The sequence below is a fragment of the Narcine bancroftii genome, chromosome 9 (genome assembly GCF_036971445.1).
Source record: "Narcine bancroftii isolate sNarBan1 chromosome 9, sNarBan1.hap1, whole genome shotgun sequence".
Lineage (NCBI taxonomy): Eukaryota > Metazoa > Chordata > Chondrichthyes > Torpediniformes > Narcinidae > Narcine > Narcine bancroftii.
Window position 1 is genome coordinate 45,514,233 of NC_091477.1, and position 27,280 is coordinate 45,541,512.

Sequence of the window (27,280 nt, forward strand, 5' to 3'; positions counted from 1 at the left end):
ACTTGGAACTACCAGTATCTGTTCTATTTTAAACCTGACTTTCCAATTGTACTGCTGCACACTGTTAATCTTTCCTCTTCTCCCTGTCCTGATGTTGGTCTCAACCGGAAACATCCAATTACACTATTTATAATAGAGAACCATGGAATATTACATTACAGAAAGTGTTCCTTTGGCCCATCTAAGGAATTAAATAATTCATCTAATCCATGCTGAATTATTATTCGGCGTGGTCCCATTGACCTGGACCATGGACTTCCATATTTATCTAATCCAGGTAACTGTTCAAACTTTTCTTAAATGTCAAAGTCAAGCCCAAATTCACCACTTCATCTAGCGGCACATACCACACTCTCGCTGCTCTCTGTGTGGAAAAAAGTTTCATCAAATGTTTCCTTTAAATATTTCACATTTCACCCATGCTCCATGTCCTTTATTTCTCATCTCCCCTAAACTCGATGGAAAAACTATGCTTGCATTTTCTCATCTTATAGCATGTATGCTATTATTATAAGTACACTATTGTAATTTTGCAAAGAATTTGTTTGGCTGCAGCAAGCAAGAATTTTGGTGCATATGTACATTGTACAACATATATGGTAATAAACATTTTTACATCTTCTGCCTGCCTCCATGGATGCTACTTGACTCAATGAATTCTTCCAGCATGCTATTTGTTTGCTCAAGGAGGTGATTAACTGTTTTTATAATGTTCTCACGGGGCCTCCGCCTGCCTCACTCGACCGAGGCCGGGGCCGCCGTCTCCCCCTTGCTCCTGCCCGGATCGGGGCCGCCACCGTCTACCCTTCGCCCGGACCGGGGCCAGGGCCGCTGCTGCTTTCCCTGTGCCCGGACTGGGGCCGCCGCCTCCCACTCTCTGCCCGTATCGGGGCCTCCGCCTGCCTCACTCCGGGCAGAGAGTGGGAGGCGGCGGCCCCAGTCCAGGCACAGGGTGAGCTGCGGCGGCCTCGGCCCCGGTCCGGCCAGTATGGACCGACCTAGGAGGGGAGGCAGGCCCCTCCAGCCCGGGTAAGAAACCTGCATAGGAGAAGGCCACTCCGATATAAAACCTACGACCCAAGGACCTCGCTGCCACGTCCCAGCTTGCTTGGCCACGGCACACGAACCATGGGTGTAAAGGGTGGGGCCAGTACTGCGCACACTGCACTCCACCTAAAAGCTCCTTTGCGCAGGCCCGAGGACAGGTCCACGTCCTCCCCTCCACGTCCTCCCCCTCCACGTCCTCCCCCTCCACGTCCTCCCCCTCCACGTCCTCCCCCTCCACGTCCTCCCCCTCCACGTCCTCCCCCTCCACGTCCTCCCCCTCCACGTCCTCCCCCTCCACGTCCTCCCCCTCCACGTCCTCCCCCTCAAAAGATGCTCACAAACTCAAGCTAGCATGCTGGAACATCAGAACCATGCTAGACAAGGCTGACAGCCACCGACCTGAACGTCGGTCTGCCCTCATCGCACATGAACTCCTCAGACTTGACATCGACATAGCCGCTCTCAGTGAAGTCTGCCTGGCAGATGTAGGCAGCCTCCAAGAACGCGGCGCGGGCTACACACTCTACTGGTCTGGCAAGCCTTCGGATGAACGACGCCTATCTGGTGTAGGCTTCATGGTCAAGAGCTTCATTGCCTCCAAACTCGAAAACCTTCCGACAGGCCTCTCGGACCGAATCATGTCCATTCGACTCCCCCTTCAAAACAAGCGTCACATCACCCTCATCAGTGTCTATGCTCCAACCCTCCAGGCAGAACCAGCAGAAAAGGACAAGTTCTACACCGACCTGCGCAACCTCATCCAACGCACCCCTACAGCCGACAAGGTTGTCATCCTGGGCAACTTCAACGCTCGTGTCGGCAAAGACTCAGAAACCTGGCCAGGAATCCTGGGCAAGCATGGCGTCGGCAAGTGCAACGACAATGGGCGCCTCCTGTTGGAGCTCTGCGCAGAACAGCGGCTTGTCATTACAAACACCCTTTTTCAGCAGAGGGACAGCCTGAAGACTATCTGGATGCATCCCCGATCCAAACACTGGCACCTCCTGGACTACATCCTGGTGCGAGAAAGTGACAAACGAGATGTGCTCCACACCAGGGTCATGCCTAGCGCGGAATGCCACACTGACCACCGGCTGGTTCGCTGCAAGCTCAACCTTCACTTCAAGCCAAAACCCAGGAACAATAAAGCCCCCAGAAAGAGGTTCAATGTTGGAAACCTGCAGTCAGACGAAGCGAGAGGAAACTTCCAGGCAAACCTCAAAGCAAAGCTCGACGATGCAACCCGCCTCACGGACCCGTCCCCTGAAACCCTCTGGGATCAGTTGAAGACTACCATACTGCAATCCACTGAAGAGGTACTGGGCTTCTCCTCCAGGAAAAACAAGGACTGGTTTGACGAAAACAGCCAGGAAATCCAGGAGCTGCTGGCAAAGAAGCGAGCTGCCCACCAGGCTCACCTTACAAAGCCGTCCTGTCCAGAGAAGAAACAAGCCTTCCGTCGCGCATGCAGCCATCTTCAGCGCAAACTCCGGGAGATCCAAAATGAGTGGTGGACTAGCCTCGCCAAACGAACCCAGCTCAGCGCGGACATTGGCGACTTCAGGGGTTTCTACGAGGCTCTAAAGGCTGTATACGGCCCCTCACCCCAAGTCCAAATCCCGCTGCGCAGCTCAGACGGCAAAGTCCTCCTCAGCGACAAGATCTCCATCCTCAACCGATAGTCAGAACACTTCCAATCTCTTTTCAGTGCCAAGCGCTCAGTCCAAGATTCCGCCCTGCTCCAGCTCCCTCAACAGCCCCTAAGGCTAGAGCTGGATGAGGTTCTCACCCTGGATGAGACATATAAGGCAATCGAACAACTGAAAAGTGGCAAAGCAGCAGGTATGGATGGAATCCCCCCAGAGGTCTGGAAGGCTGGCGGAAAAACTCTGCATGCCAAACTGCATGAGTTTTTCAAGCTTTGTTGGGACCAAGGAAAACTGCCTCAGGATCTTCGTGATGCCACCATCATCACCCTGTACAAAAACAAAGGCGAGAAATCAGACTGCTCAAACTACAGGGGAATCACGTTGCTCTCCATTGCAGGCAAAATCTTCGCTAGGATTCTACTAAATAGAATAATACCTAGTGTCGCCGAGAATATTCTCCCAGAATCACAGTGCGGCTTTCACACAAACAGAGGAACTACTGACATGGTCTTTGCCCTCAGACAGCTCCAAGAAAAGTGCAGAGAACAAAACAAAGGACTCTACATCACCTTTGTTGACCTCACCAAAGCCTTCGACACCGTGAGCAGGAAAGGGCTTTGGCAAATACTAGAGCGCATCGGATGTCCCCCAAAGTTCCTCAACATGATTATCCAACTGCACGAAAACCAACAAGGTCGGGTCAGATACAGCAATGAGCTCTCTGAACCCTTCTCCATTAACAATGGCGTGAAGCAAGGCTGTGTTCTCGCACCAACCCTCTTTTCAATCTTCTTCAGCATGATGCTGAACCAAGCCATGAAAGACCCCAACAATGAAGACGCTGTTTACATCCGGTACCGCACGGATGGCAGTCTCTTCAATCTGAGGCACCTGCAAGCTCACACCAAGACACAAGAGAAACTTGTCCGTGAACTACTCTTTGCAGATGATGCCGCTTTAGTTGCCCATTCAGAGCCAGCTCTTCAGCGCTTGACGTCCTGCTTTGCGGAAACTGCCAAAATGTTTGGCCTGGAAGTCAGCCTGAAGAAAACTGAGGTCCTCCATCAGCCAGCTCCCCACCATGACTACCAGCCCCCCCACATCTCCATCGGGCACACAAAACTCAAAACGGTCAACCAGTTTACCTATCTCGGCTGCACCATTTCATCAGATGCAAGGATCGACAATGAGATAGGCAACAGACTCGCCAAGGCAAATAGCGCCTTTGGAAGACTACACAAAAGAGTCTGGAAAAACAACCAACTGAAAAACCTCACAAAGATAAGCGTATACAGAGCCGTTGTCATACCCACACTCCTGTTCGGCTCCGAATCATGGGTCCTCTACCGGCACCACCTACGGCTCCTAGAACGCTTCCACCAGCGTTGTCTCCGCTCCATCCTCAACATCCATTGGAGCGCTTTCATCCCTAACGTCGAAGTACTCGAGATGGCAGAGGTCGACAGCATCGAGTCCATGCAGCTGAAGATCCAGCTGCGCTGGATGGGTCACGTCTCCAGAATGGAGGACCATCGCCTTCCCAAGATCGTGTTATATGGTGAGCTCTCCACTGGCCACCGTGACAGAGGTGCACCAAAGAAAAGATACAAGGACTGCCTAAAGAAATCTCTTGGTGCCTGCCACATTGACCACCGCCAGTGGGCTGATAACGCCTTATACCGTGCATCTTGGTGCCTCACAGTTTGGCGGGCAGCAACCTCCTTTGAAGAAGACTGCAGAGCCCACCTCACTGACAAAAGGCAAAGGAGGAAAAACCCAACACCCAACCTCAACCAACCAATTTTCCCCTGCAGCCGCTGCAACCGTGTCTGCCTGTCCCGCATCGGACTTGTCAGCCACAAACGAGCCTGCAGCTGACGTGGACTTTTACCCCCTCCATAAATCTTCGTCCGCGAAGCCAAGCCAAAGAAAAGAATGTTCTCACACAGGATCTTTAGCTTCTTGAAAACCTAGTAACAACTCAGCAAAATGCAAGGCGATAAAACACAGTTCAAGCTGGACATTATGGCCAGTAGTGAGCTCAAGTGAGAGTCAAGGAGTCATGGATCTCCTTCTGTGATCCATAAGCACCCACCCACCAATCCATCCAACCATATCTGGTTGCTGCTTGATTGAAAATATAAATCAGCACGTTTGGTACATGATGAAATAAATGTCTGGTTCTTCTGAAAAATTCCATTCATCTCAAAGTGGTCTCAATATCCCAATTTTGAGGTGGCATTATCTAGACTCTGATCCTTCTTGCAAATGGATGGCTGCTGGCATCTTTCCATTTTGCTTGCCTGTTCAACATTTTGTCTTTATTAATGGCACTTGCTAAATAGCAAAATACTTTTCTATTGATGGACACAGAACTTAATTAAATTACCTTGTGTCATTCACCCCTTGGATTTATTTCTTTGTTAAGCTCAAGGTTCCTCATTTGTTTCCACATTCAAGTTCATTATCATCTAACTCTACTTGCACAACCAGACAGAACAGCATTTCTCTAGAACACGTTGCCTGGTCCAAAGATCTTTAGCCTGAACTTTGAACCTTTTTTTCTACCAATTTCCCTGTGCTTCTGCTTTTTGTAATATTAAATCCATACCTTACCTAGTACTTTTCAGGTCAACTAAGGTTATTTAAGTTTAACATGACCCCTGCTTTTCATTTCTGTTTTTCCAGGAATGAATAGCAATGTCTTGCATTTTCCTGTGGCCCTCTGTCATGACTGTGTGCAACGGGTCCTAGAGAAACTTTGTTTTTTTTTGTTCCATTTCAACATTTTCTAAAGATTACTTCTTCTGAACAAGATGCACCACTTTCCACTTGGGATGTGGAGCTCTTACTTGTGTATAGAAACTTGTATTTTGTACCTAGGTGCCTATGGGAAATGGCAGGACCAGTAATATTTATAATGTATGAAATATTGAAGATATGTGCCTAGTTTCATAAGACTATCAAGAAAATTGAAATGGTGCAAATAGGACGATTAACTATGCTGTTGGAACAATACTGACTCAGCACACCACTAATAGTGCTTGTAAAGGGAATGCTGTCCAGTTCAGGTGGGACGAGTTTGTAATAAATGACTTACACAATGTGACTGGTATGACACCAAAAACCCTGGCATATTTCTACAGATGTGTGGTGGAAAGTGTGCCGAGCGTCTTCACCTTGGTCTGTTATGGGGACACCAATACCCTTGATTGTAAAGCCCTGCAAAAGATAGTGGGCACAAGCAAAGCCCTCCCACTATCAAGAATATCTACAAGGAACACTACTGTTGGAGAGCAGCAGAAGCAATCATCAAGGATCCACATCACCAGGACGGGCTCTGTTCTTGCTGCTGCCATCAGGAAAGTGGTCTAGGGTCCACAAGATTCACGCCACCGGGTTGAGGAACAGCTGCTACCCCCCCATTATCAGACTCCTCAACGATAAACTAATTCAAGGACTCTTTCTTGTGTACTTTATTGATTTTTAAAAAAATTATTCTCTGAATTGCAGTCGGTTTGTTTACAGTTCTTTGTTTACATGTATACTCTGTGTACAGTTCTTTTGTACTACCAATAAGTGGTAATTCTGCCTCAGTCGCATAAAAAGAACCTCAGGTGGTCTGTATGTACTCTGACAATAAATCTGAAAAAATCTTTGCGCATTCATATGCACTTTCAATTTAACGGACAGCATGTATGAATGAAAATCTGGCAAATGATTACATTTGATAAAATTTGCTGATGTTTAAATAATGATAATGTGATTAGAGGAAGACTTTGGACAAGAAGACACAGATAGATTGTCTGATTAGTTGGGTGAAAAGTGGCAAATAGCATTTAATTTCTACATGGTCAAACCAAAATGTATACAAATAGCCTGGAATAAAATCTGGAATGTGCACTTTAATTACATGTGAATTGTTTGATTAGAAATTTAAAACTGAGGAACACAGGAAAATAACAAAAAATAGTGTCATTGTCCCAAACATTATCGAGGGGCACTCTATATATAAAATTAGGGCACAAACTGTTAGCAAGAATAAAGGGACCTTTGAGTGTATGTCCATTGATCCCTAAAGACTGTAAGACAAAAACTAAGGTACTGTATTTTTATGCATATAACGTGCAAGTAATATGCATTTTTTTTACAAACCAGATACACCCCCCCCCCCCATGTTATATGTATGTGCGTGCTATACAAGAATATTTTTACATGTTGAAAGGATGCACACAATTAATAGTGGCCTTGGAAAAGACGTGCTGGCAATATATAGCGAGTGTGGGGAATATTAGTGAGCGTGGGAATATAATTGTGGCATTGAAAGAGCGCGCACAATTAATAGCGATTGCGCCGGCAATTTATAGCGAGTGTGGGAATATTATAGCGAGTATGCGAATATAATAGCAGCATTGAAAGAATGGATACAATTTATAGCTGCCATGGGAAGGACACAAGTTATAGTGAGCATGGGAATGTAATAGTGGCATTGAAAGAATGGGTACAATTTATAGCAGGCCTGGGAAATTTTGACCATGGGAATATCTCTTTTTACTGAATGCCATGGTATTCCTTTAAATAGGACATTCTGGCTAGGGCACTGCACCTTATCAATAAGGCACCTTCAAGCAGGGAAAACACCCATCTTCAAAGGTAGAGGTTCTTCGCCCTAATGCCTAAAGACTTCTCTGAATGCACCATGGCCAGCTCCGAGGTGTCGATTCCAACTCTTTTCGGGGAAGGATAATCGGCAGAGCGCTGCGCTCCGCCTCCTGATTTGACTGTACAGCCGCTGCAACTGGCTGGTTAGGGACAGGCTGATAACAACGTCACCCAGTGACCCATCTCCCCACTCCCCCCTCTTCCTCTATGACACCCTCAAGGCAGGGATGGCGGATGGGGGCCGTCGGGACAGTGGGGGCTTCCGGGCAGCAGGGTCTAGGGGGAGCCATTGGGCTGGCAGGAGCTGTTGGGGCAGCAGGGGTCAGTGGGAACCGTCAGGTATGGACTGTGACAGCCTCACCGGGCCGCTTCAGCTTTCGGGACCGCTCTCTGCGGCTCAAAATGGGGCAGAGCAATGGTCGTCTTCCCTACTCATCATCTCCCATGCAGCTAGAACTGTTCTGGGAAGCTCAGTGGTTCCAGCTGCATGGGAGATGATGGGTAAGAAAGACAGCCATTGCTCTGCCGTGTATTTATGATGAGTGGCACTATGGCACCAGCCCCCCTCCACCTCCATTGGTTCCAGAGGGCACTATGAGGTGCCTCTCGTTATGAATGTGATGCTAGAGCTGCCTTTTAGGGCTGCTATCTGAAAGGCAAGTTTTAAGTTTTCAATCCGCTCATGTAGCTTGCCTTCAGGCAGAGGCCTGTCATGAAATGGCCTCTTGTTTCGTCCCTGAAGGAGGAAATTAACATATCAAGGGCTCTGATTTGAGACAACTCTAGAATTAAAATCCTGTTCAACTCTGAAGCCTGTCTTCAATCTATTTAATTGATTTTCCTCTCCAAAGCGTATTAATGTGTTGGATATCATCTATATAATGGGCAATTGACACTTCTGTGGGAAGTTGATTGGGTGTTAATTGTGGGAGATTAACTGTGACAGATATTTGTCGTGTTATATGGCGAGCTCTCCAATGGCCACCGTGACAGAGGTGCACCAAAGAAAAGGTACAAGGACTGCCTAAAGAAATCTCTTGGTGCCTGCCACATTCACCACCGCCAGTGGGCTGATATCGCCTCAAACCGTGCATCTTGGCGCCTCACAGTTTGGCGGGCAGCAACCTCCTTTGAAGAAGACCGCAGAGCCCACCTCACTGACAAAAGGCAAAGGAGGAAAAACCCAACACCCAACCCCAACCAACCAATTTTCCCCTGCAGCCGCTGCAACCGTGTCTGCCTGTCCCGCATCGGACTTGTCAGCCACAAACGAGCCTGCAGCTGACGTGGACTTTTACCCCCTCCATAAATCTTCGTCCGCGAAGCCAAGCCAAAGAAGAAGAAATTTGTATGTGCTTTGTCTCGTGTCCTATTTAAATACAAATTGCTTTTGCCATTCAGAATTTAAAATACTACACCCGCACATTATATGTTGAGTGCATGTTATATGAAAATAGTTTTATATAATTTATGATTTTCCTGCACGTTATAAGTATGCGTGTGTGATTATATATGTGAAAATACAGTAGTTGAAAGAACTTACAAATCTTTCCCTTTATTAGTCAAGGTCTAAAATAGAAGAACAGGGAAGTTTTGTTGGAATGATGCACCACACTAGTTAGACAATAGCGTGGATATTACTCTACAACGTGGATGTGATTGCTCTAGTGAGGAAGCACATGGGATTTACTGGGATGGCGTTAGAACTGGAATATTGTAGCTATCAGATAATCCGTACTTTATTTTTATTGGGTGAGGGGAGAACTTAATGAGATGTATTAAATTATGTGGGCCCCACGTAAAGAGGAGCTGAAAATGAGAAGGCATAAATTTGAAGTCATTGGTAGATAGATTAGAGGAGAGATGTGGTAAAGCTCTTTCACCCAGAAATGGCAGGGATCTGGCACTATATTCCTGAATAGTCAATAGAGGCAGAGACCCTATTCATATTTAAACTGTACCTGATGTGAAGATGCCTTGCACACTAGGGCTGTGGGTTTACTGTTGGAAGATGGGGAGTAGGTTGGACAATTACTTTTCACCTGGCAAAGGCACAATTGGCTGAGTGGCTTGTCATACATTTTCTAAATATAAAGTGGCCTCATTCTGAGGGTGAAATTTATAGCTCTTTAGCAAAAACAGCAAATTCAATTTCTTTGCTCGTACTGGAGAAGAATTTTTTTAATTGACAAAAACTGCCCACGGCTTTATATCGGCCTCTAAAATTTGACACTGCAAGAAAAGACAATACTAATTTGTGTTTCAGACATAGAATCTGAACGATTGGTATGCATTTTAGTCATGGAGGAGAACTTTTGTGAGTTGGATAAATAGCTTGTGTGCCGGGTAATTAGAAAATTATTTGATTTGTTTTGTAGATCACAACTTTATCTTGCAGTTTTCTTTCAGTTTTAGAGGCAGGTATGAAGTCTTGGGCAATTTTTGTCAATTTAAAAAAAAATCCTTTTCCAGGAATGTTGAAGCAAATTTAGTGCTCCAATCTCTTCTTTGGCTTGGCTTCGCGGACGAAGATTTATGGAGGGGGTAAAAAGTCCACGTCAGCTGCAGGCTCGTTTGTGGCTGACAAGTCCGATGCGGGACAGGCAGACACGATTGCAGCGGTTGCAAGGGAAAATTGGTTGGTTGGGGTTGGGTGTTGGGTTTTTCCTCCTTTGCCTTTTGTCAGTGAGGTGGGCTCTGCGGTCTTCTTCAAAGGAGGTTGCTGCCCGCCAAACTGTGAGGCGCCAAGATGCACGGTTTGAGGCGTTATCAGCCCACTGGCGGTGGTGAATGTGGCAGGCACCAAGAGATTTCTTTAGGCAGTCCTTGTACCTTTTCTTTGGTGCACCTCTGTCACGGTGGCCAGTGGAGAGCTCGCCATATAACACGATCTTGGGAAGGCGATGGTCCTCCATTCTGGAGACGTGACCCACCCAGCGCAGCTGGATCTTCAGCAGCGTGGACTCGATGCTGTCGACCTCTGCCATCTCGAGTACTTCGACGTTAGGGATGAAAGCGCTCCAATGGATGTTGAGGATGGAGCGGAGACAACGCTGGTGGAAGTGTTCTAGGAGCCGTAGGTGGTGCCGGTAGAGGACCCATGATTCGGAGCCGAACAGGAGTGTGGGTATGACAACGGCTCTGTATACGCTTATCTTTGTGAGGTTTTTCAGTTGGTTGTTTTTCCAGACTCTTTTGTGTAGTCTTCCAAAGGCGCTATTTGCCTTGGCGAGTCTGTTGTCTATCTCATTGTCGATCCTTGCATCTGATGAAATGGTGCAGCCGAGATAGGTAAACTGGTTGACCGTTTTGAGTTTTGTGTGCCCGATGGAGATGTGGGGGGGCTGGTAGTCATGGTGGGGAGCTGGCTGATGGAGGACCTCAGTTTTCTTCAGGCTGACTTCCAGGCCAAACATTTTGGCAGTTTCCGCAAAGCAGGACGTCAAGCGCTGAAGAGCTGGCTCTGAATGGGCAACTAAAGCGGCATCATCTGCAAAGAGTAGTTCACGGACAAGTTTCTCTTGTGTCTTGGTGTGAGCTTGCAGGTGCCTCAGATTGAAGAGACTGCCATCCGTGCGGTACCGGATGCAAACAGCGTCTTCATTGTTGGGGTCTTTCATGGCTTGGTTCAGCATCATGCTGAAGAAGATCTACAGTAACAAAAATAAATGGTCAATGAATGAAATTGTGATTTTAATATTGCACTACATCACTACATATCAAATGTAGTACAATACCATGAGGGGTAGTAGTTGAGAGCAGTGATGTTGAAAATAATTCATGGCATACATTTTTATATGCTGCAAGTTGCTTTAATTGGTGATAATTACTAGTCTTCCCATTAATTAATGAGCTTTTTCTCAAATGTTCTTGCAGCTCAAGGATTGGACCATATAGCAGAAAACATTCTGTCGTACCTGGATGCAAAGTCGCTGTGTGCTGCTGAGGTGGTGTGCAAAGAATGGCAGCGGGTGATTGGTGAGGGAATGCTGTGGAAAAAACTAATTGAAAGAATGGTACGCACGGACCCATTGTGGAGGGGACTTGCTGAGAGGAGGGGATGGTGAGTTCAGATGACATGCAATGATCATTTTGCAGCACATCATTTCAAAGTAGTCAATCATGAGGTATTTATGATTGGTAATTGTGGGTAAACACCAGAATTTCCTCCTTTAACCTCTGTCTCCATCCCCTTACAAATGAATAGTTTGATTGACTAGGTCAAGTCATGGCTGGGTGTCAATCATACAGTTTGGGAATGGCCAGCTGTTAAGGCTATACTAAGTAAAGATCTTTCCTGTGGAAAATGCAGTTACTGAAATGGGTTTTGATGATCTGGATTATCATCCAGATATCATTTAACTGAATTGAAATTCACTGGCAGTTGTGAGGTTTGAATTTGTCAATGGTTCATTAGTCTAATCTATTGTTTGGGTGTCCCATATGATTATTATTGCCCCCTCTCCCATACTATTCTCCTGTTCAATTGTTTAAATTAGGAAATTATATCTATGTAAATCTTCAAGTATTTTGTTTGAATTGTCATGCCAGCCTTTTGTGCCCTTTATTTGCTAAGGCATGGAGAACAGATTGTGAGCAGATGGACAAGTTAAATGCGGATAGGATGTTTCTTGTGGTGTAGGAAATCAAGCTCGAGGAGGCATAGATTTAGGGAAAGGGGAAACCATCCATTTCAGACTGAAATGAGTAGGAAGCTCTTCCAAAAGAATGTGAATCATTGAAATTCTCATCACCAGTGATGTGGAAGCTGAATTGTGATGGACAGAATTTGGATTTGTAGCATGGTCTTGATTCTGGGGAAGAGACAAAATGTGGAGTCAATAAACCGGTTATATTGGTCATGGTCTTATTAAATGGTGCAGCATGCTCTAAGGGAAAGATGGTCTTCTGCCTGTGCTTATTTTCTTCTGGCCTGTGTCTGCTCCTGTGTTTTTTTTTTTGTTAAGAGGGCATGAACAACATGGGCTGAATGGCCTCTGGTGCCTTAGCCTTCTGTGATTCTACATAGATCGTGAGATGTCTGATTCAGCGCTGTTGGCCATGTGACCAGCATCACATAGTAAGCATGGCCAAATCTGAAGAGATTTTTGGTGCCAAGCGTATCAAAGTATGCAGTTACATAACGTGTACACATTTTACTAAAATTCTTCACAATTATAAGCACCCTCCATAGCCTCTCTTTCTGGCCTTGAGGTTTTTGCCTGAATTCTTCAGTGTTGATTTCATTCTACAAACCAGGAAAGCATCTCCAGACCAATTTAGTAACTAGGGTTGGAGTTCAATTACATTGAATGAACTCAATGCTTCAAAGCTGCTGAAAATATCCAAGGAACTGTTAGTATTCATCCAAACCTACATACAACTTTAATTTTGCCAGTGACTGGGTATTGCTGAGAGAAGGATTCGTATCCAGCTTGAGGGTGGGAGGCGGGGGAAGGAATGAAATCAGGAGAGATGTATGGGTGAATGGTCAGCGCTCCATCACAAGTCTTGCCTTCAAATTCCTTATGCTTTTAATTGGCTGAAACAAAGAAAATGTAGATATTGTCCAGTTTTAACATTATTTTGCTGTCACTAAATATCTCTTCTTCCTTTCAAGGGAACAATACCTGTTTAAAAATAGGCCTGCTGATGGTCCGCCAAATTCATTTTACAGAGGATTATACCCAAAGATTATCCAGGATATAGAGGTATGACAGTCCAAATCAGGTCTGCACATAAAAAGAAATGCAATGTTCTCAGTTTCTTTTTGATAGGATGCTGAATTGTGAATTGTTTACAATCCCTCTATAAATTGTGGTATTCCCAATGTAATTGTTTAGTGCAATCATCGTTTCTTGGTTACTTCCTATTTCCCTTTGGCTTTTCCAAAACTACTGTTACATGCAAGTGTGCAGGTTAGTGGTGCAGCTTAGTCCAATTGATGGCACACTCTTTTCTACACAACATTCATTAACTGGACTTGAAATACTAAAATCCTGAATATGTCTGTGATTGTCTGATCTCGGAAGCAAAGCAGGCTCAGGCCTGGTCAGTACTTGAAGGGGAGACTGCATAGGCATACACCTGCATAGGCAGGTGTTGTAGGTTTTTGTGAGGGGCACAGGACAAAGTGGCGACTCTCTGCCTTACGGTAGACAAAAGTTAAAGAATTTCATGTACGTTACATTCTAAATGTAGTATTATGTGACAATAATGGAATCTTTACCTTTAATTCTGCTCTTGGTGTGCAGCATTAGCTGATAATTCAGTATCTGGTGAAGGAATGGTTTTTTCTGACAACCATTTCTATTTTAAAGGAGCAGAAATCCTGTTGTGATTTTTAAAAGGAGATAAAAGTTTCTTTTCCAGTAATCTTCTGGTTTGACTAAAGTGAAGATTGAAACATGTGGCCCATAATTTAGAATTATCAAAGCAAGAAATAAAATGTTAGCTTTTTGCTGTGTGTTTGAGATTGCATATGGAACTGCAATCAAAATTAGCCATAAAGCTTCTTAAGGTAAGATTAGAAAAAATGAATCCATTATGTGCTCTGAATTCTAGGTATTGACTCCACCCACACATACACCTTTCTTGTCCCAACCATCTGTACTCCCCTCTGGCCTGATCTGCACACTCAACTGCCCCTGCCCTTCCCCATTTTGGTCTACTCGGCAATGCCACCCCCTTTCACCTGCTGCTTTAGACATGTCCTGGAGTGTCCTGAAGCCTGAGCAGTCAGCCTCCCTTTTGTCAGGTTCTATCTCCAATGCTGCACTTCTCTAAGCTCAATGCTCATGCATTGATTCTGGAAATCTTTCACATTTCCCATCACTAGTCTCTGAGACACTGAACTCTGTATATCCGAGGCACTAATTCCCAGACCAATGATACTGTAACCATTAAGGAGCTAGGCCAGCAAGAGATGGTTGGTATGATTGGCATTTTGTAGCTGGAAGTCTAGTAAATATTTTTTATCCTCTATGTACGGAAACTTGTTTAATGAATGCTGAGTGATGCCTCCCTCGACTCTTCCTGCATTTGCAAAGCAAACTTGGAGGGATTCCAATTTGCACAAGTGTTGGTTTCAGTCAATAAAGGCTGATAATAGCTTTCCTATGAAGTTCTCCATCTCCATTTGTCGTCTGGTTAATCCGACTTAAATAATATCAAATAAACATTTTTATAATTTTGCAAACACAGCTGTTGTCTGAAATGCTGTGTGGAATTTATTGTTCTATTAAAGCAAATTGGCTTTGGCATGCGTTGTAGCTGCAAGTGAATGCATTTTATCCATAAAGACGACCTTGTAAAACACACCTTTTATGATGTGGATAGACTTGTAAAACACTTGATGTGGTTTCAAGATATTAACCAAGGTCTTTTTGGCTGCTACACAGCATTCCACACATTCAAAAGAAAAATGAAATACACAAAAAACTATATTTTTCTTTTCAAACACAAATTATATAATTTTTCCAGCTGCTTTAGATGTTTATGAAGTTTAGTTTTTGGTTTATATTTGGCTGATCAGGACATAAATCTATTTTTTTTTCTTTCAATTAAACCTGCAATCTATTACAGGTAAACCTTGCTTTACGAATACCCGCTTATACAAAGAAATCCGTGTTCGCTTTTATGAAGAAATTGTAATAGGTTTTCACTTTTATGAAATATGCCTCCAAAAGTAGTCAGTGGGTCTTCGCTTTTATGAACTTTTTGTTTACGAACGGTTTCTTAGGAATGTTCTACCTTTGTAACACGGGGTATACCTGCATCAGCACAAAGCTCTTTCTGTACATTTCCACAGATCAATCAGTTATACTATTTGAGATCTAAATTACTGGTTATAATTGTAGTTGCCAACTTGTTGGTGGTAGCCCTTTTGCCCCTAGATTCAAGATGATAGGTTTTTATTCCACCGCTAACATTTGAATACAAAGACGAACTCTTCAGTTCAGAAGCCCTTCACACCAACACAAGTTATGGTTCTGAATTTAATTGCTGTTTTTTTCTGATTGTGGTACCTGTATTTTGCTGTATTTTCTATATAACACCTACTCCAGAATATGATCTGATTTGACAACGAATGAGCTGTTCCATAAAAGTTTTTTTTTAAGTTCCACTATAATTCCTGAAATGTCTACTACTACATTAATTCATTAGCGACAGTTGGCAACCTCTTTAATTGTGTGGCACATTATGGGTGGCCATGTCCCTTTACTTGTCCAGCCTTCTTGCATGCTAATAGTGAAGCCAAATTATCCTTTAACTTGTTGATTGAATCCATCTGTATTGATATCCATGGTCTTGGCTTTTCTAATGAATAATGGACAAAGATTTTTGATCTTGGCAACAGAGTCTTCATCTGAATGTGGTAGTAGTTTCCCTGCGTCTGGTACATTTTCTCCCATGCTGTAAGTATCTGTTCTGTATAGTTTTGGAACAGACATGAAAGTGAGAATGTTTCTTTTCTCTTGCCAGGAAGTTTGTGTTCAAAATGTGTGATTGACAAGTAGATGGCTATAGTCTAGGTGTTCATGGTGAGTGTGTATTAAATAAATGACACCTCCTTGCTTCCTCATCATGAATAATGACCTGATGGAAGGGTTCACGTCCTTTTATTGCAATGTATCTAGAGGCCCTCGGGTATTCTATAAATGTATTGCAGCAAAAAGAATACTGAAAGGTGTCTGAGGTTTGAATGTTTGGGATCCATTTCTTTATATCCTGCCCACCCAGGATTGATTTCCCTAACCTAAACTAATGTTATTTCTTTGTTCTAACATCTGTTTTCTTTCCTTTGCCAATTTAAATTCCGCTTGACAGAAAAAAAAAACACCTTGCCTCCTTTGTGAAGTGTGGGCTCTCATCCCATTGCTCTGTTAATTTACAGTGCTGTGGGATTTTTTTGGTTGTGAAAAACTTCATGAAATTTCCTACAATGCTTGAACCAAATGATGGTTAAATAGAATTACATCGAGTCATGAGTTTGAAATGTGCACCTGTGTCTCCTTGTTTCATGATAAATCTGCTTTTATATTTTAGAATTATGTTATTTATTCAGTCAACTAGTATCCTCTCCTTTATGTGAGTGCGTCAAGGAATAGTCATCAATTTTGGTAATCTCTTTCAGATGAAATAGAAATAAAAATAAGAATCTACTCGTATTGTTTTATTGCTAATTTTCTAGTTAAAGTAAAGCCCTACTGATACTTCACTGGATAACTTTTTTGGAATGCAGAGTGAAAACACTGAGAGTGTGGAACAGATTGTGTTGAATATATGAATAGAGAAATGTGTTTAATGAGCTAACATCAGAATTAAAATACTGTTCAGAAATATCAGTACACAAATGCATAGGCAGGAAAAGGGGTAACGAATGAAAATCACTGCTAATGTGGAAGATAAATACCAAAATGTGGAGCACAAGCCAAAAGGGGGTGGTATTGAGACACGTAAAGAATTTGCCTGGTCAGTTTTCTGTAGCTGGCTGCAGAGGCCTCTACAGTTCTGTAGTTTGTTCAAGGGAGGTGGGGTTGATTGGTAGTGCCAGCATTTCTTGTCCATTCCTAATTGCTGCTAAACCTAAGAGCAATTGAGAATCAATATTAATATGGGTCGGAAGCTCACATAGGATCATACTGGTAAAATATGGCAGATTTCCTTTTCTGAAAGACATAGTGAATCAGATGGGTTTTTATAACAATCCATTAGCTTAGTGATCACTAGACTTATTTCATGGTTTGAATTTGCATTTTATATCTGCAGTGGCAGGGTTTGAACGTGTCTCAGGGTCATTGATCTAGAGCTGTGGGGGCAAGTTCACTAACATAAGCACAGTGCTATTGTATAATTTAAAACATCACTAACCTGTCATTTACATTCCTGATCAGTGGACCTCAAATATTGCAGTTAGATTTGAATAACACGATTTTAATTTTGCCCAATAATGAAGATTCACTTTTTTTTATAAAGTGTAAGACTATGTATGAATTAATGTAGTCATTCATATGGTGATGAGCAAGTGGCACACACCAACATGGAAAATGGAGTAGTCCATTCAGCCCTTCAAGCCAAGTGCTCCATTTAAATCTAACGTGGCTGCTCATGCAACCTCAATGCCCTATACCTGTTTTCTCTCCATACCCCTTCAGCCATAAGGGCTGTATCCAACTCCCTTTTGAATATATCTTATCAATTGGCCTCAAAAAGTTTCCACAAGTTTACAACTTTCTGAGTGAACAGGTTTCTCCTCCTTTCAGTCTTAAATAGCTTCCCCCTTTTCCTTGCACTATTACCTTTGTTCTGGATTTGCCCAACATTAAGAACATTCTTCCTGCATCTAACCTGTTTAGTCCTGTCAGAATTTTTTGTCTCAATTAATTTCCCCCGCATTCTTCTAAATTCTTTGAGTATATACCTAGTCTGTCAGGTGTTTCTTCATCCATCAGTCCTGCGAACACAGAAATCAATCTGATGAACCTTCATTGCACCCTTACAATGCTGAGAATCGCCTTCCTTCAATTAAGATTCCAAAACAGAACACAATACTTAAGGTGTGACCTCACCAAGGTTCTATACAATGGGAGCATGCCCTTCCTGCTTCCATATTCAAAACCTCTTGCAATAAAAGCCAACATGCCTTTTGCTTTCTTTACCGCCTACTGTACCTGTATTCCAACCTTCAGTGCCTGTTAGTCATCCAGGTCTCCATGCACCTTTTCCTCATTTTGCACCATTCAAATGATCTGTCATCCATGTTGTTGCCACCAAAGTGAGAATCTCACATTTATCTGCATTATACTGCATCTGCCATACATTTGTCCACTCTCTTCATCTGTCCAGGTCACCCTGGAGCCTTTTGGAATCTTCTCAAATCACACTGCCACCCAACTCCATGTTATTTGCAAACTTGTATAGATATATTACATAAAATTCCATCTAGATCATCAACATGCATTGTAAATAACTGGGGACCCAACAATGAACTTTGTGGTACCCAACTGTAATTGCCTGCCAACCTAAAGAGGACCCATTCATTCCCACTCTCTTGTTTCCTGCCTACCAACTAGTTTTCTATCCACATTTGTATATTCATTCATATTCCATGTTTTCTAATTTTGCAACCAATTTCTTGTGTGGGACCTTATCAAAAACCTTTTGAAAATTCAAATACACCACATCAAACTCTTTTGGTTACATACCATTCTGCAAAATGTGTTACGCATGATTTCCTTTTTGTAAATCCATGCCAGCGTGAATTAATCCTGTCAACTTTCTCTCCAGATGTACAAAATTTACATCCTTATTAATGGACTCCAGCATTAACCTTACCACTGTAGTCAGGCTAACTGATTTATAATTCCCTGATTTATCTCTTCCTCCTTTCCTTAAAAAGTAGTGTCACATTAGTTACACTCCAATCCACTGGAACTGATCCAGAGTGTGAAGTATTTTGGAAAATAATCTCCAATGCATCTACCATCTCTTGGGCCACCTTGTCAAGCACTCTGGGATTCAGACTGTCAATCCCTGGGGATTTATTGAGATTCGATGCCATCAATTTACCAAACACAATTTCATAAGTGATAACAATTTCTGCTCTACACTAGACCCTCAGACCCCTAGTACAATATACATCTTCCATAGTGAAGACAGAAACAGATTTTATTCAATTGTCTGTCATTTCCTGTTCCCCATTATAAATTCCCATGATTCTGACTGCATGGAATCTACATTTGCTTTAATTAGTCTCATTCTCTTTATAGACACTTTTGCAGTCAGTTTTATTTTTGTTCTCTGCAAGTTTTTTATTGTACTTGATTTTTCTTTCCACTTCAAATCAGGCCCTTTGACTTCCTCTGAATTTCTCCCAGTCCTCTGATTTGCTGTTTTTCCAAGCCAATTTACATGACCCTTCTTTAGGTTTAATGCTATCCCTGATTTTTCCCTTGTTAGACATGGTTGAGCCACCTTCCCTGTTTTATTTATACAGCAGAGATGTACAGATTTTGAAGTTCTTCCGGATGATCTTTAAATACCAATCATCAACCTATCAAGTCTACCTTGCCAGTCTATCCTAGCCAATTCCTGGTTCACATTATTGTTGTTACACTTCTTTGTTTTGGAATCTCTGAATTAATGGTGTCACTCTCCATCCTGATTTTTAAAAAATTCCAACGTTCTTCCCCAAGGTGTCTCACTCAACAAGGTTATTAATTAATCCAGCCTCATTGCACAATACTCAATCTAGGATTGCATGTTCTCAAGTTGGGTTCCCAACATATTGGTCAAGGAAAACATCCCTTGCACACTCCAGGAAGTCGCCTTTGCTACCAGTTTGGTTTTCCCAATCTACCTGCATACTAAAATCACCCATTACTGCTGCACCTTTATGACATATTTTCCTTTTTACTTGCTTGATGTCATCTTCAGTCTCACTATTAATGTTTGGTGGTCATTCCTACCAATGTTTTCTGTATTCTGTTGTTCCACCTCAACCCATACAGATTCCACCTCATCCAAACTGATGTCCTTCCTTAAAAATTGTGTGAACTTTCTCTCTAATGAGCAATGCTACCCCACCTCCTTTATCTTTCAGTCTAAAACACACATTTCCCTTTAGTGTACAAGTCAGTCTATATCAAACATACATGTGGAGGGATTGCATTAATACCTGTGGCATGAGGGACACCTTGTGATGTTGTGAGACCCATGTGCAATCAGCGTTGGTAAGGCATTGAACCAAATAAAGGAAAGTTCAAAGTTATTGTCAGAATACATGCATGCCATCATATACAGCTCTGAGATTCTTTTTCCTGGGAGCCAGGCAGAATTTCTACGTATCGGTTATGAGGTTTTAAAATTTCATTCAGATTTTCATATGCTAGAGCTACCTTGGATTTTGATCCAAACAGCAGAGTTGAGAAATGGACTATTTCCTCTCCCCACCCAACCAGATAGAGGCACTATGTAATGTCTGGCATATACCTATGTGTATAGATATATGAAGTGCAAGTATATCACAACCCAAGCTCATGGGATCTCTATACAATGAATTAGGGGGTGTTTATACTTGTGGTGTATGGAGCCAGGTTTCAACCTGCTGCCAGGCAGAGGGATGGAGCTACAATTGATGACAAAGGAAGGAATTTCTTCGGAGTAAAAATAACAGATTTGGTGTTCTCAATAATCAATTGAGGGAAACTTTTAGTTTGTGTCTCTGTAGTTTAGATGATATATTGGGATGGCATCATGCAGCTGCAAACCAGAAAAGGCCAAGACTGAGCCTTGTACAATCAAGGTAATGATGCTGAGTCTCTGATTTTTGGTTTAAAACTGGAACCAAATGAGGGTCATCCTACCCAAAAGCCAGCACGGTTTGCATAGCAGTCTTTGCATCACGATTACAGTGCCAGTGACCAGAATTAGAATCCACTGCTCTCTTTTGTTAAAATATTTTTATTGATGTTTACATTATGCACAATTGAACAGTACAGTTATATTGTATAATTCAATAGAAGAAAATAATAGAAAAAAAATCTTAAAATTCAGAACCCTTACCACTAAGCAAGGTTAAAAGCTAACACGTAGGAATCAGAATGCTCTCTGTAAGGGATTTGTACATTCCCTCCTTATAACTTGTGTGGGTTATCTTAAGTTGCCTCCCATTTTCCAAAACATACGAGTGGGGTCAGTTAATTGAGTGTAATTGGGCGGCATTTCTTCTATGCTGTATTGTTAAAATTTAAAAAAAAATTAAAGTTGATAAAGCTGAAGAGGTGTTGGTGGCAGATGGAGCCAGCAATGGCCAAGGCTGCAGACCGGTTGGGAAGGACAAAAGGAATAGGCTACTTTTGTCCATTTGGTAATTTGTAACTTTGATCAGAGCTATTTTTGTTAGGGTGAATAAAATTTGAAAGGTTACGATATGTTGAAAGAATTGAGGATGAAAGTTTGTTTAGAGATGGTGTGGTTGTGGTGGCTAACAAAAAAAAACTGTTTTCAGATGAGAGTAGTGGTAATTCCAAATCTGAAGGAGAGGTAGGTAGTACCCAAGGGAAGAGAGCCCGTTATATTATTAGCTTGCAGAACAGTCTGCAATTTGGAAGTATTGTGGGAGCAGGGTTGCAAATGTAGTATCTGGTACATGGGTGAGATGTTCTATCTGGTGTGATAGGACAAAAACTAGGAAGATATACAAGTTAAGGACAATAGCAGAAACAAGGTTTTGGGTTAATGGACCAGAGGAATGCGAAGTCAATGAGCTCCTTGGAGTTGAGAAGGAATAGAGGGGGAGAAATGGTGGTTTACAGTAGGGTTATTTTTTGCAGCCCAGGATGATCCTAGAATACTGAACAGCTTGGTCAGATTAGAATAAAGCCTAAATGCTTTCTGCAATTCAGCCAAATTTTCCTGGTGAAAGAGTTGTCTGCTATATCCATTCAAATCTCTGTGGAATTCTTAAAGAAAGAAATTTGTAAAATATGAAATATCCATCTTTGATGTGATTTTTATCCTGCTGTGCAGTCTGTTGTAGAACTTCATGACATGAAGTTTTCTTTAGGGATCCTTCAAACTAAAGATCTCCAGACAGAGCTAAAATGGAATAGTAAGATTTAGAACCACCTTGAAAATTTAATTTACCTCATAACCATGCCTTTGAAACCATGACTTTCTGAGGTACCGTGCTAAAGTTTTGGCACAGGCATTTCTCTACCCATATTTCACTTTAAAGGATAAGCAGTCAGACTGATTAGCTTAAACGATTCTCAAACCTGTTATGTGGCATTCAATGATACTTAAGGTGTTCTTTTTCATTCCAGACCATAGAATCCAATTGGAGGTGTGGACGGCACAACCTTCAGAGAATCCAGTGTCGGTCAGAAAATAGTAAAGGTGTTTACTGTCTCCAGTATGATGATGAGAAAATAATCAGTGGTCTGAGGGATAACTCAATCAAAGTGAGTATTTCAGTATGTGTACTCCTGTGTATAAGAATGCACAACATTGTGCTTTATTCAGCGTTTTTTTTAAAAACTTAGTTTGTATTTTCTTCTGTCTCTAGGTTGCCCTTATAGGTCCTTGGAACCAATGAGGGAACAGAATGTTTTAGATCTAGAAGTAAGCCATGAAAATAAGGTTAATTGATAATCTGATAATTCAGAAATCTTGAGGGAAGTGTAATCATAATATGATAGGGCTTTGTATTACATTTTAAATGCTTTAGTTCAATCCAGAACTAAGGTCTATAAGGTTGTGAATTGCCATAATGGATTGGGAACCTACATGAAAAAAATGTAGTAAGCAAACAAAGATGATTTACAATTACAATTTTCATTGCACCAAAATCCAATGAGAAAAGTCATCTGCATGTGGATAGTACAAGGTTTAAAATAGCTGTCAATCAAAGGAAAAGCTTCTTGTGTTGTTTCAAAGAAAGGCAAACTTGAAAATTAAGAAACATTTGAAATCAACAAGAGAGAACCAAAGCATTAGTAATAAAGTGGAATAGTAGCATAAAAACAAACTGAAAGCTTTTTGTAGATCTGTAGGAGCCATCTTAGCATAAGTTAATTGAGTTGCAAAGAATGAAATAGGAGAAATTATCTTGAGGAGTAAGAAAATACTGAAGAAATTAAACAAATATTCCAAGGAGTCACACAAAAGACAATATACAAAACCACCTAGAGTAGTAGAGAGAAAACTATTTGGAGTGAATAAGGAGCTAAAAAGAAAGTTAAAGCAATTTAGGGGCTTGAAATCGATTAAATTCCCAAAGTAGGAGACCCTACATTGTAAGGTTTTGAAATGTATCCATGAAGATAGAAAAAGCATTAACTGACTTCTTCCAAAGTTCCATGGTCTACAGAATGGTTCCTATAGTTTGTAACTCCACTGTTGAAGAGAAATGAGAAAATGGGGAACTACAGACCAGTTAGCTTTGCACCAATAATAGGGAAATCTCTCTCTTTACATATTCCTATTGCCCTAGTTTCTGCAACCTTCTGGTTCCAGAGATTAACCACCTCCTTAGAGAAGAAATTCATATGAACTTCAGTTTTAAATGGCCATTCCCTTGTCTTGTAACACACCTAATTTAATCCAAGGACATCAGTTGTCTGTCATGTACAGACATGAGATTTATAGCTACAATGTCTTGCCTAATTGTGTCGTGTATTATGGTGTCACGGTTTGGCCAATGACAGTCTTTGGGTTTGGTTGGGGCATGGTGCTTTTCAAAACAAAATATGAGCACAGAAATAGGCCCTTTAATTTGTGATGAACTATTTTTCTATCTGGTTCCACTAACCTGCACCAGACCATATCCCTCCATATCTCTTTTATCCATGTACCTGCCCAAAATTTTCTTAAATGTCAAAATTGAGCCTTCATTCACACTCCTAACACTCAGTATGAAGGAAGTCTCCTTCATGTTCCCATTAAACTTTCACCCATAACCCATGTCCTCTAGTTTTTATCTCACCTAACCTCAGTGGAAAAACCCTGCTTGAATTTACTCTATCTATACATTACATAATTTTCTATACCTCTGTTAAAGCTCTCCTCATTCTCAGAAGATCCAGGGAATAAAGTCCTAACATGTTTAACCTTTCCCTGTAACTCAGTTCTTCAAGTTCTGACAACATCTTTGTAAATCTCTTCTGCACTCTTTCAATCTTATTAATATTCTTCCTGTTGTTAGGTGACTGAACCCACACACAATACTCCAAATTTGGCCTCAACCATGTCTTGAACAACTTTACAATAGTATCCCACTCATTTACTCAATGCTTTGATTTATGAAGGCCAGCATGTCAAAAGCTCTCTTTACAACTCTGTCTGCCACTTTCAGGGAATTATGTATCTGTATTTCCCAGATCCTTCAGTTCTATTGCACTCCTCAGTGCCCTACCATTTACCGTGTCTGTCCTACCTTGGTTTGTCCTTCAAAATGCAACCCATCACACTTGTCTCCATTAAATTCTAATTGCCATTTTGCAGCCGATTTTTCCAGCAGGTCCAGATCCCCTTGCAAGTTTTAAAGCCTTTGTCACTGTCCACAACACCTCCACTTTTTGTATCATCTGCAAACTTGCTAATCTAATTTACTACATTATCACACAGATTATTGATACAGATAACAACAATGACCCAGCACCGATCCTTAAGGCATACTACTAGTCACAGGCCTACAGGCAATCATTCACTACCACTCACTGGATTCTCTCTTAAAGTCAATGTTTAATCCAATCTACTACCCCACCATAAAAAACGGAATCTTCTTGACTAATGTTCCATGCAGGACCTTGTCAAAGATCTTACTAAAGTCCATGTAGACAATATTCATGGCCTTTGCTTCATCTTTTCTTAAGATGAGTTAAACATTACCTACCTCACACAAAGCCATAATGATTATTCCTAATCATTCCCTGTCTATCTGAATACTTGTATATCTGATCTCTTAGAACACCTTCCAATAATTTATCCACTACTGAAGTCAAGCTCACTAGGCTATAATTTCTTGGATTATTTTTAGAGCTTTTTTAAAACAATGGAACAATGAGCTACCTTCCAACCTTCTGGCACCTCACTCATGGCTAAGAACATGTTAAGTACAAGAAGTAAAACATGAAAGTCTGCAGAAACTGTCATTGAAGTAGAAACACAATGCTGAGAAACTCGGCAGGTCAAACAGTGTACTTTATATAGCAAAGATAAAGATACAAGATGAAGAGCTCAAGCCCAAAACATTGGTTATGTATCTTTGCTGTATAAAGTACACTGTTTGACCTGTGGAGTTTCATCCATAGTCTTGAATGAATATGCAACAATTGTCACCGAGACCTGCATAGATGAGTGTGTGCCCACATGCAAATACCGGGTGTTCCCCAACCAGAAGCCCTGGATGAATCAGAGAATCCGCAACCTACTGAGGGTGAGAACAAGGGTGTTTAAGACCGGGGATCGAGATCTTTACAAGAGGTCCAGGAAGGCCATCTCTGAAGCTAAGTATCAATTCCGAAGGAAGCGAGAGACAGATACACGCCAGCTATGGCAGGGAGTGAAGGCCATTACAGCTTACAAAGTGAAGGCAACACTATAGATGGCTGCAATGCTTCACTACCCAATGAGCTGAACAACTTCTATGCCTGATTTGAGAAGAAGAACCAAACAATGCCTACTAGAAGGCTGAGGACCCTGTAATATCTGTCTCTGAGGACAACATCAGAACATCATTCAAGAGGGTGAACCCTCGCAAGATGTTAGGCCCTGACAGTGTACCTGGCAGGGTACTGAAAGTCTGCGCCAAGGAGTGTTCACGGACATTTTCACCCTCTCATTGTGGCAGTCAGAGGATCCCATCAGCTATACAGATGAAAGAGGAGGATGTGCTTGCTGTCTTAAAGTGAATAAAGGTAGATAAATTCCTCGTACCTTGAGGGAGCTAGGCTGGAAATTGCAGGGGCCCTGGCAGATATATTTAATATGTAAACACATAATGCTGGAGAAATCAGAATCAGGATTTATTGTCATGAACAAGTCATGAAATTTGGTGTTTTGTGTCAGCAATCATAAAGCAAACATTCATATTATAACCATCTTACCACATTACTATAAAAAATATCATAAAATAATAATAGTGGATGAAAAGTAAGGCAGTGTCTTTGGTTCATTGACTATTCAAAGTGTAGCGTGGGCTGCCTCAAAAGCCAACGCCCAGTAACACTAGCTTCTGCTGTGATTAAATGCTTTGAGAGGCTGGCCATGGCCAGAATTAACATATAACTAAGTAAAAATGTGGACCCACTGCAATTTGCCTATCGTCACGATCACTTCACGCCAGATGCAATATCACTGGCTCTCCACTCATGTCTGGATCACCTCTAAAACAGCAATTCATACATACGGCTGCTCTTCTTCAACTACAGTTTGGCCTTCAATACCATTATTCCTTCAGTGCTAGTCAAGAACCTACAAGTTCTAGGCCTCAGTACCCCACTCTGCAACTGGATTCTTGACTTTCTCATTGGATGACCACAGTCAGAACGAATTGAAAACAAATTCTCCCCCTCACTGATCATCAACACAGGCGCACCCCAAGGATGCGTGCTTAGCCCACTGCTCTACTCGTTATACACCAACGAGTGTGTGGCCAGGCACAATTCCAATGCCATCTACAAGTTTGCTAATGACACCATGGTTGTCTGCAGATCACAAACGGCAATGAGGAAGCGTACAGGAGGGAGATAGATCAGCTCGTTGAGTGGTGCAACGACAACAACCTTTTGCTCAACGTTAGCAAAATCAAGGAGATGATTGTGGATATCAGGAGAATGTCAGGGGAACACAACCTAGTCTTCATCAAGGTCTCAGTAGTGGAGAGGGTCAAGAACTTCAAATTTCTGGGTGTCTACATCTCCAAGGATCTGTTCAGGAGCCTCCACATTGATGCAATTACAAAGAAGGCTTGCCAGCGGCTATACTTATAAGGTGTCTGAGGAGGTTTGGAATGTCACCGAAGACTCTCGTAAACCTCTACAGGTGTACCATGGAGAGCATTCTGACTGGTTGCTTCACTGCCTGGTATTGAGGCGCCAACACTCCAGAGTTTTGTTAACCCTGCCTGCGACATCACAGGCACCAGACTTCACTCCATTGAGGAGATCTAAATGAGGCGGTGTCTAAAAATGCAGCCTCTATCCTTAAAGACCTCCACCACCCAGGTCATGCCCTCTTCACTGTGCTACCATTAGGGAAAAGGTACAGGTGCCTAAAGACGAGCACTCAACAGCACAAGGACAGTTTCTTCCCCTCTGCCATCAAATTTCTGAATAGTCAATGAACCAAAGACACTGCCTTACTTTTCATCCACTATTATTATTTTATGATATTTTTTATAGTAATGTGGTAAGATG

At 42.2% G+C, this 27,280-nt stretch overlaps 1 protein-coding gene across 12 annotated transcripts in view; it reads left to right on the forward strand.

The window, feature by feature from the left end:
* The window catches only part of LOC138743487 (F-box/WD repeat-containing protein 11), a 175,656-nt gene that overhangs the window by 107,901 nt on the left and 40,475 nt on the right, over nucleotides 1-27,280 (forward strand). For all 12 annotated transcript variants that reach the window (XR_011344925.1, XM_069898935.1, XM_069898937.1 and 9 more), the window contains 3 exons: nucleotides 11,235-11,421; nucleotides 12,979-13,069; nucleotides 22,187-22,324. Coding sequence is in view for 11 of the 12 variants with exons in the window: in XM_069898935.1 (XP_069755036.1) it covers nucleotides 11,235-11,421; nucleotides 12,979-13,069; nucleotides 22,187-22,324 (416 nt within the window). In the remaining variant the exon portion in view is untranslated. The remainder of the gene's footprint in view (nucleotides 1-11,234; nucleotides 11,422-12,978; nucleotides 13,070-22,186; nucleotides 22,325-27,280) is intronic.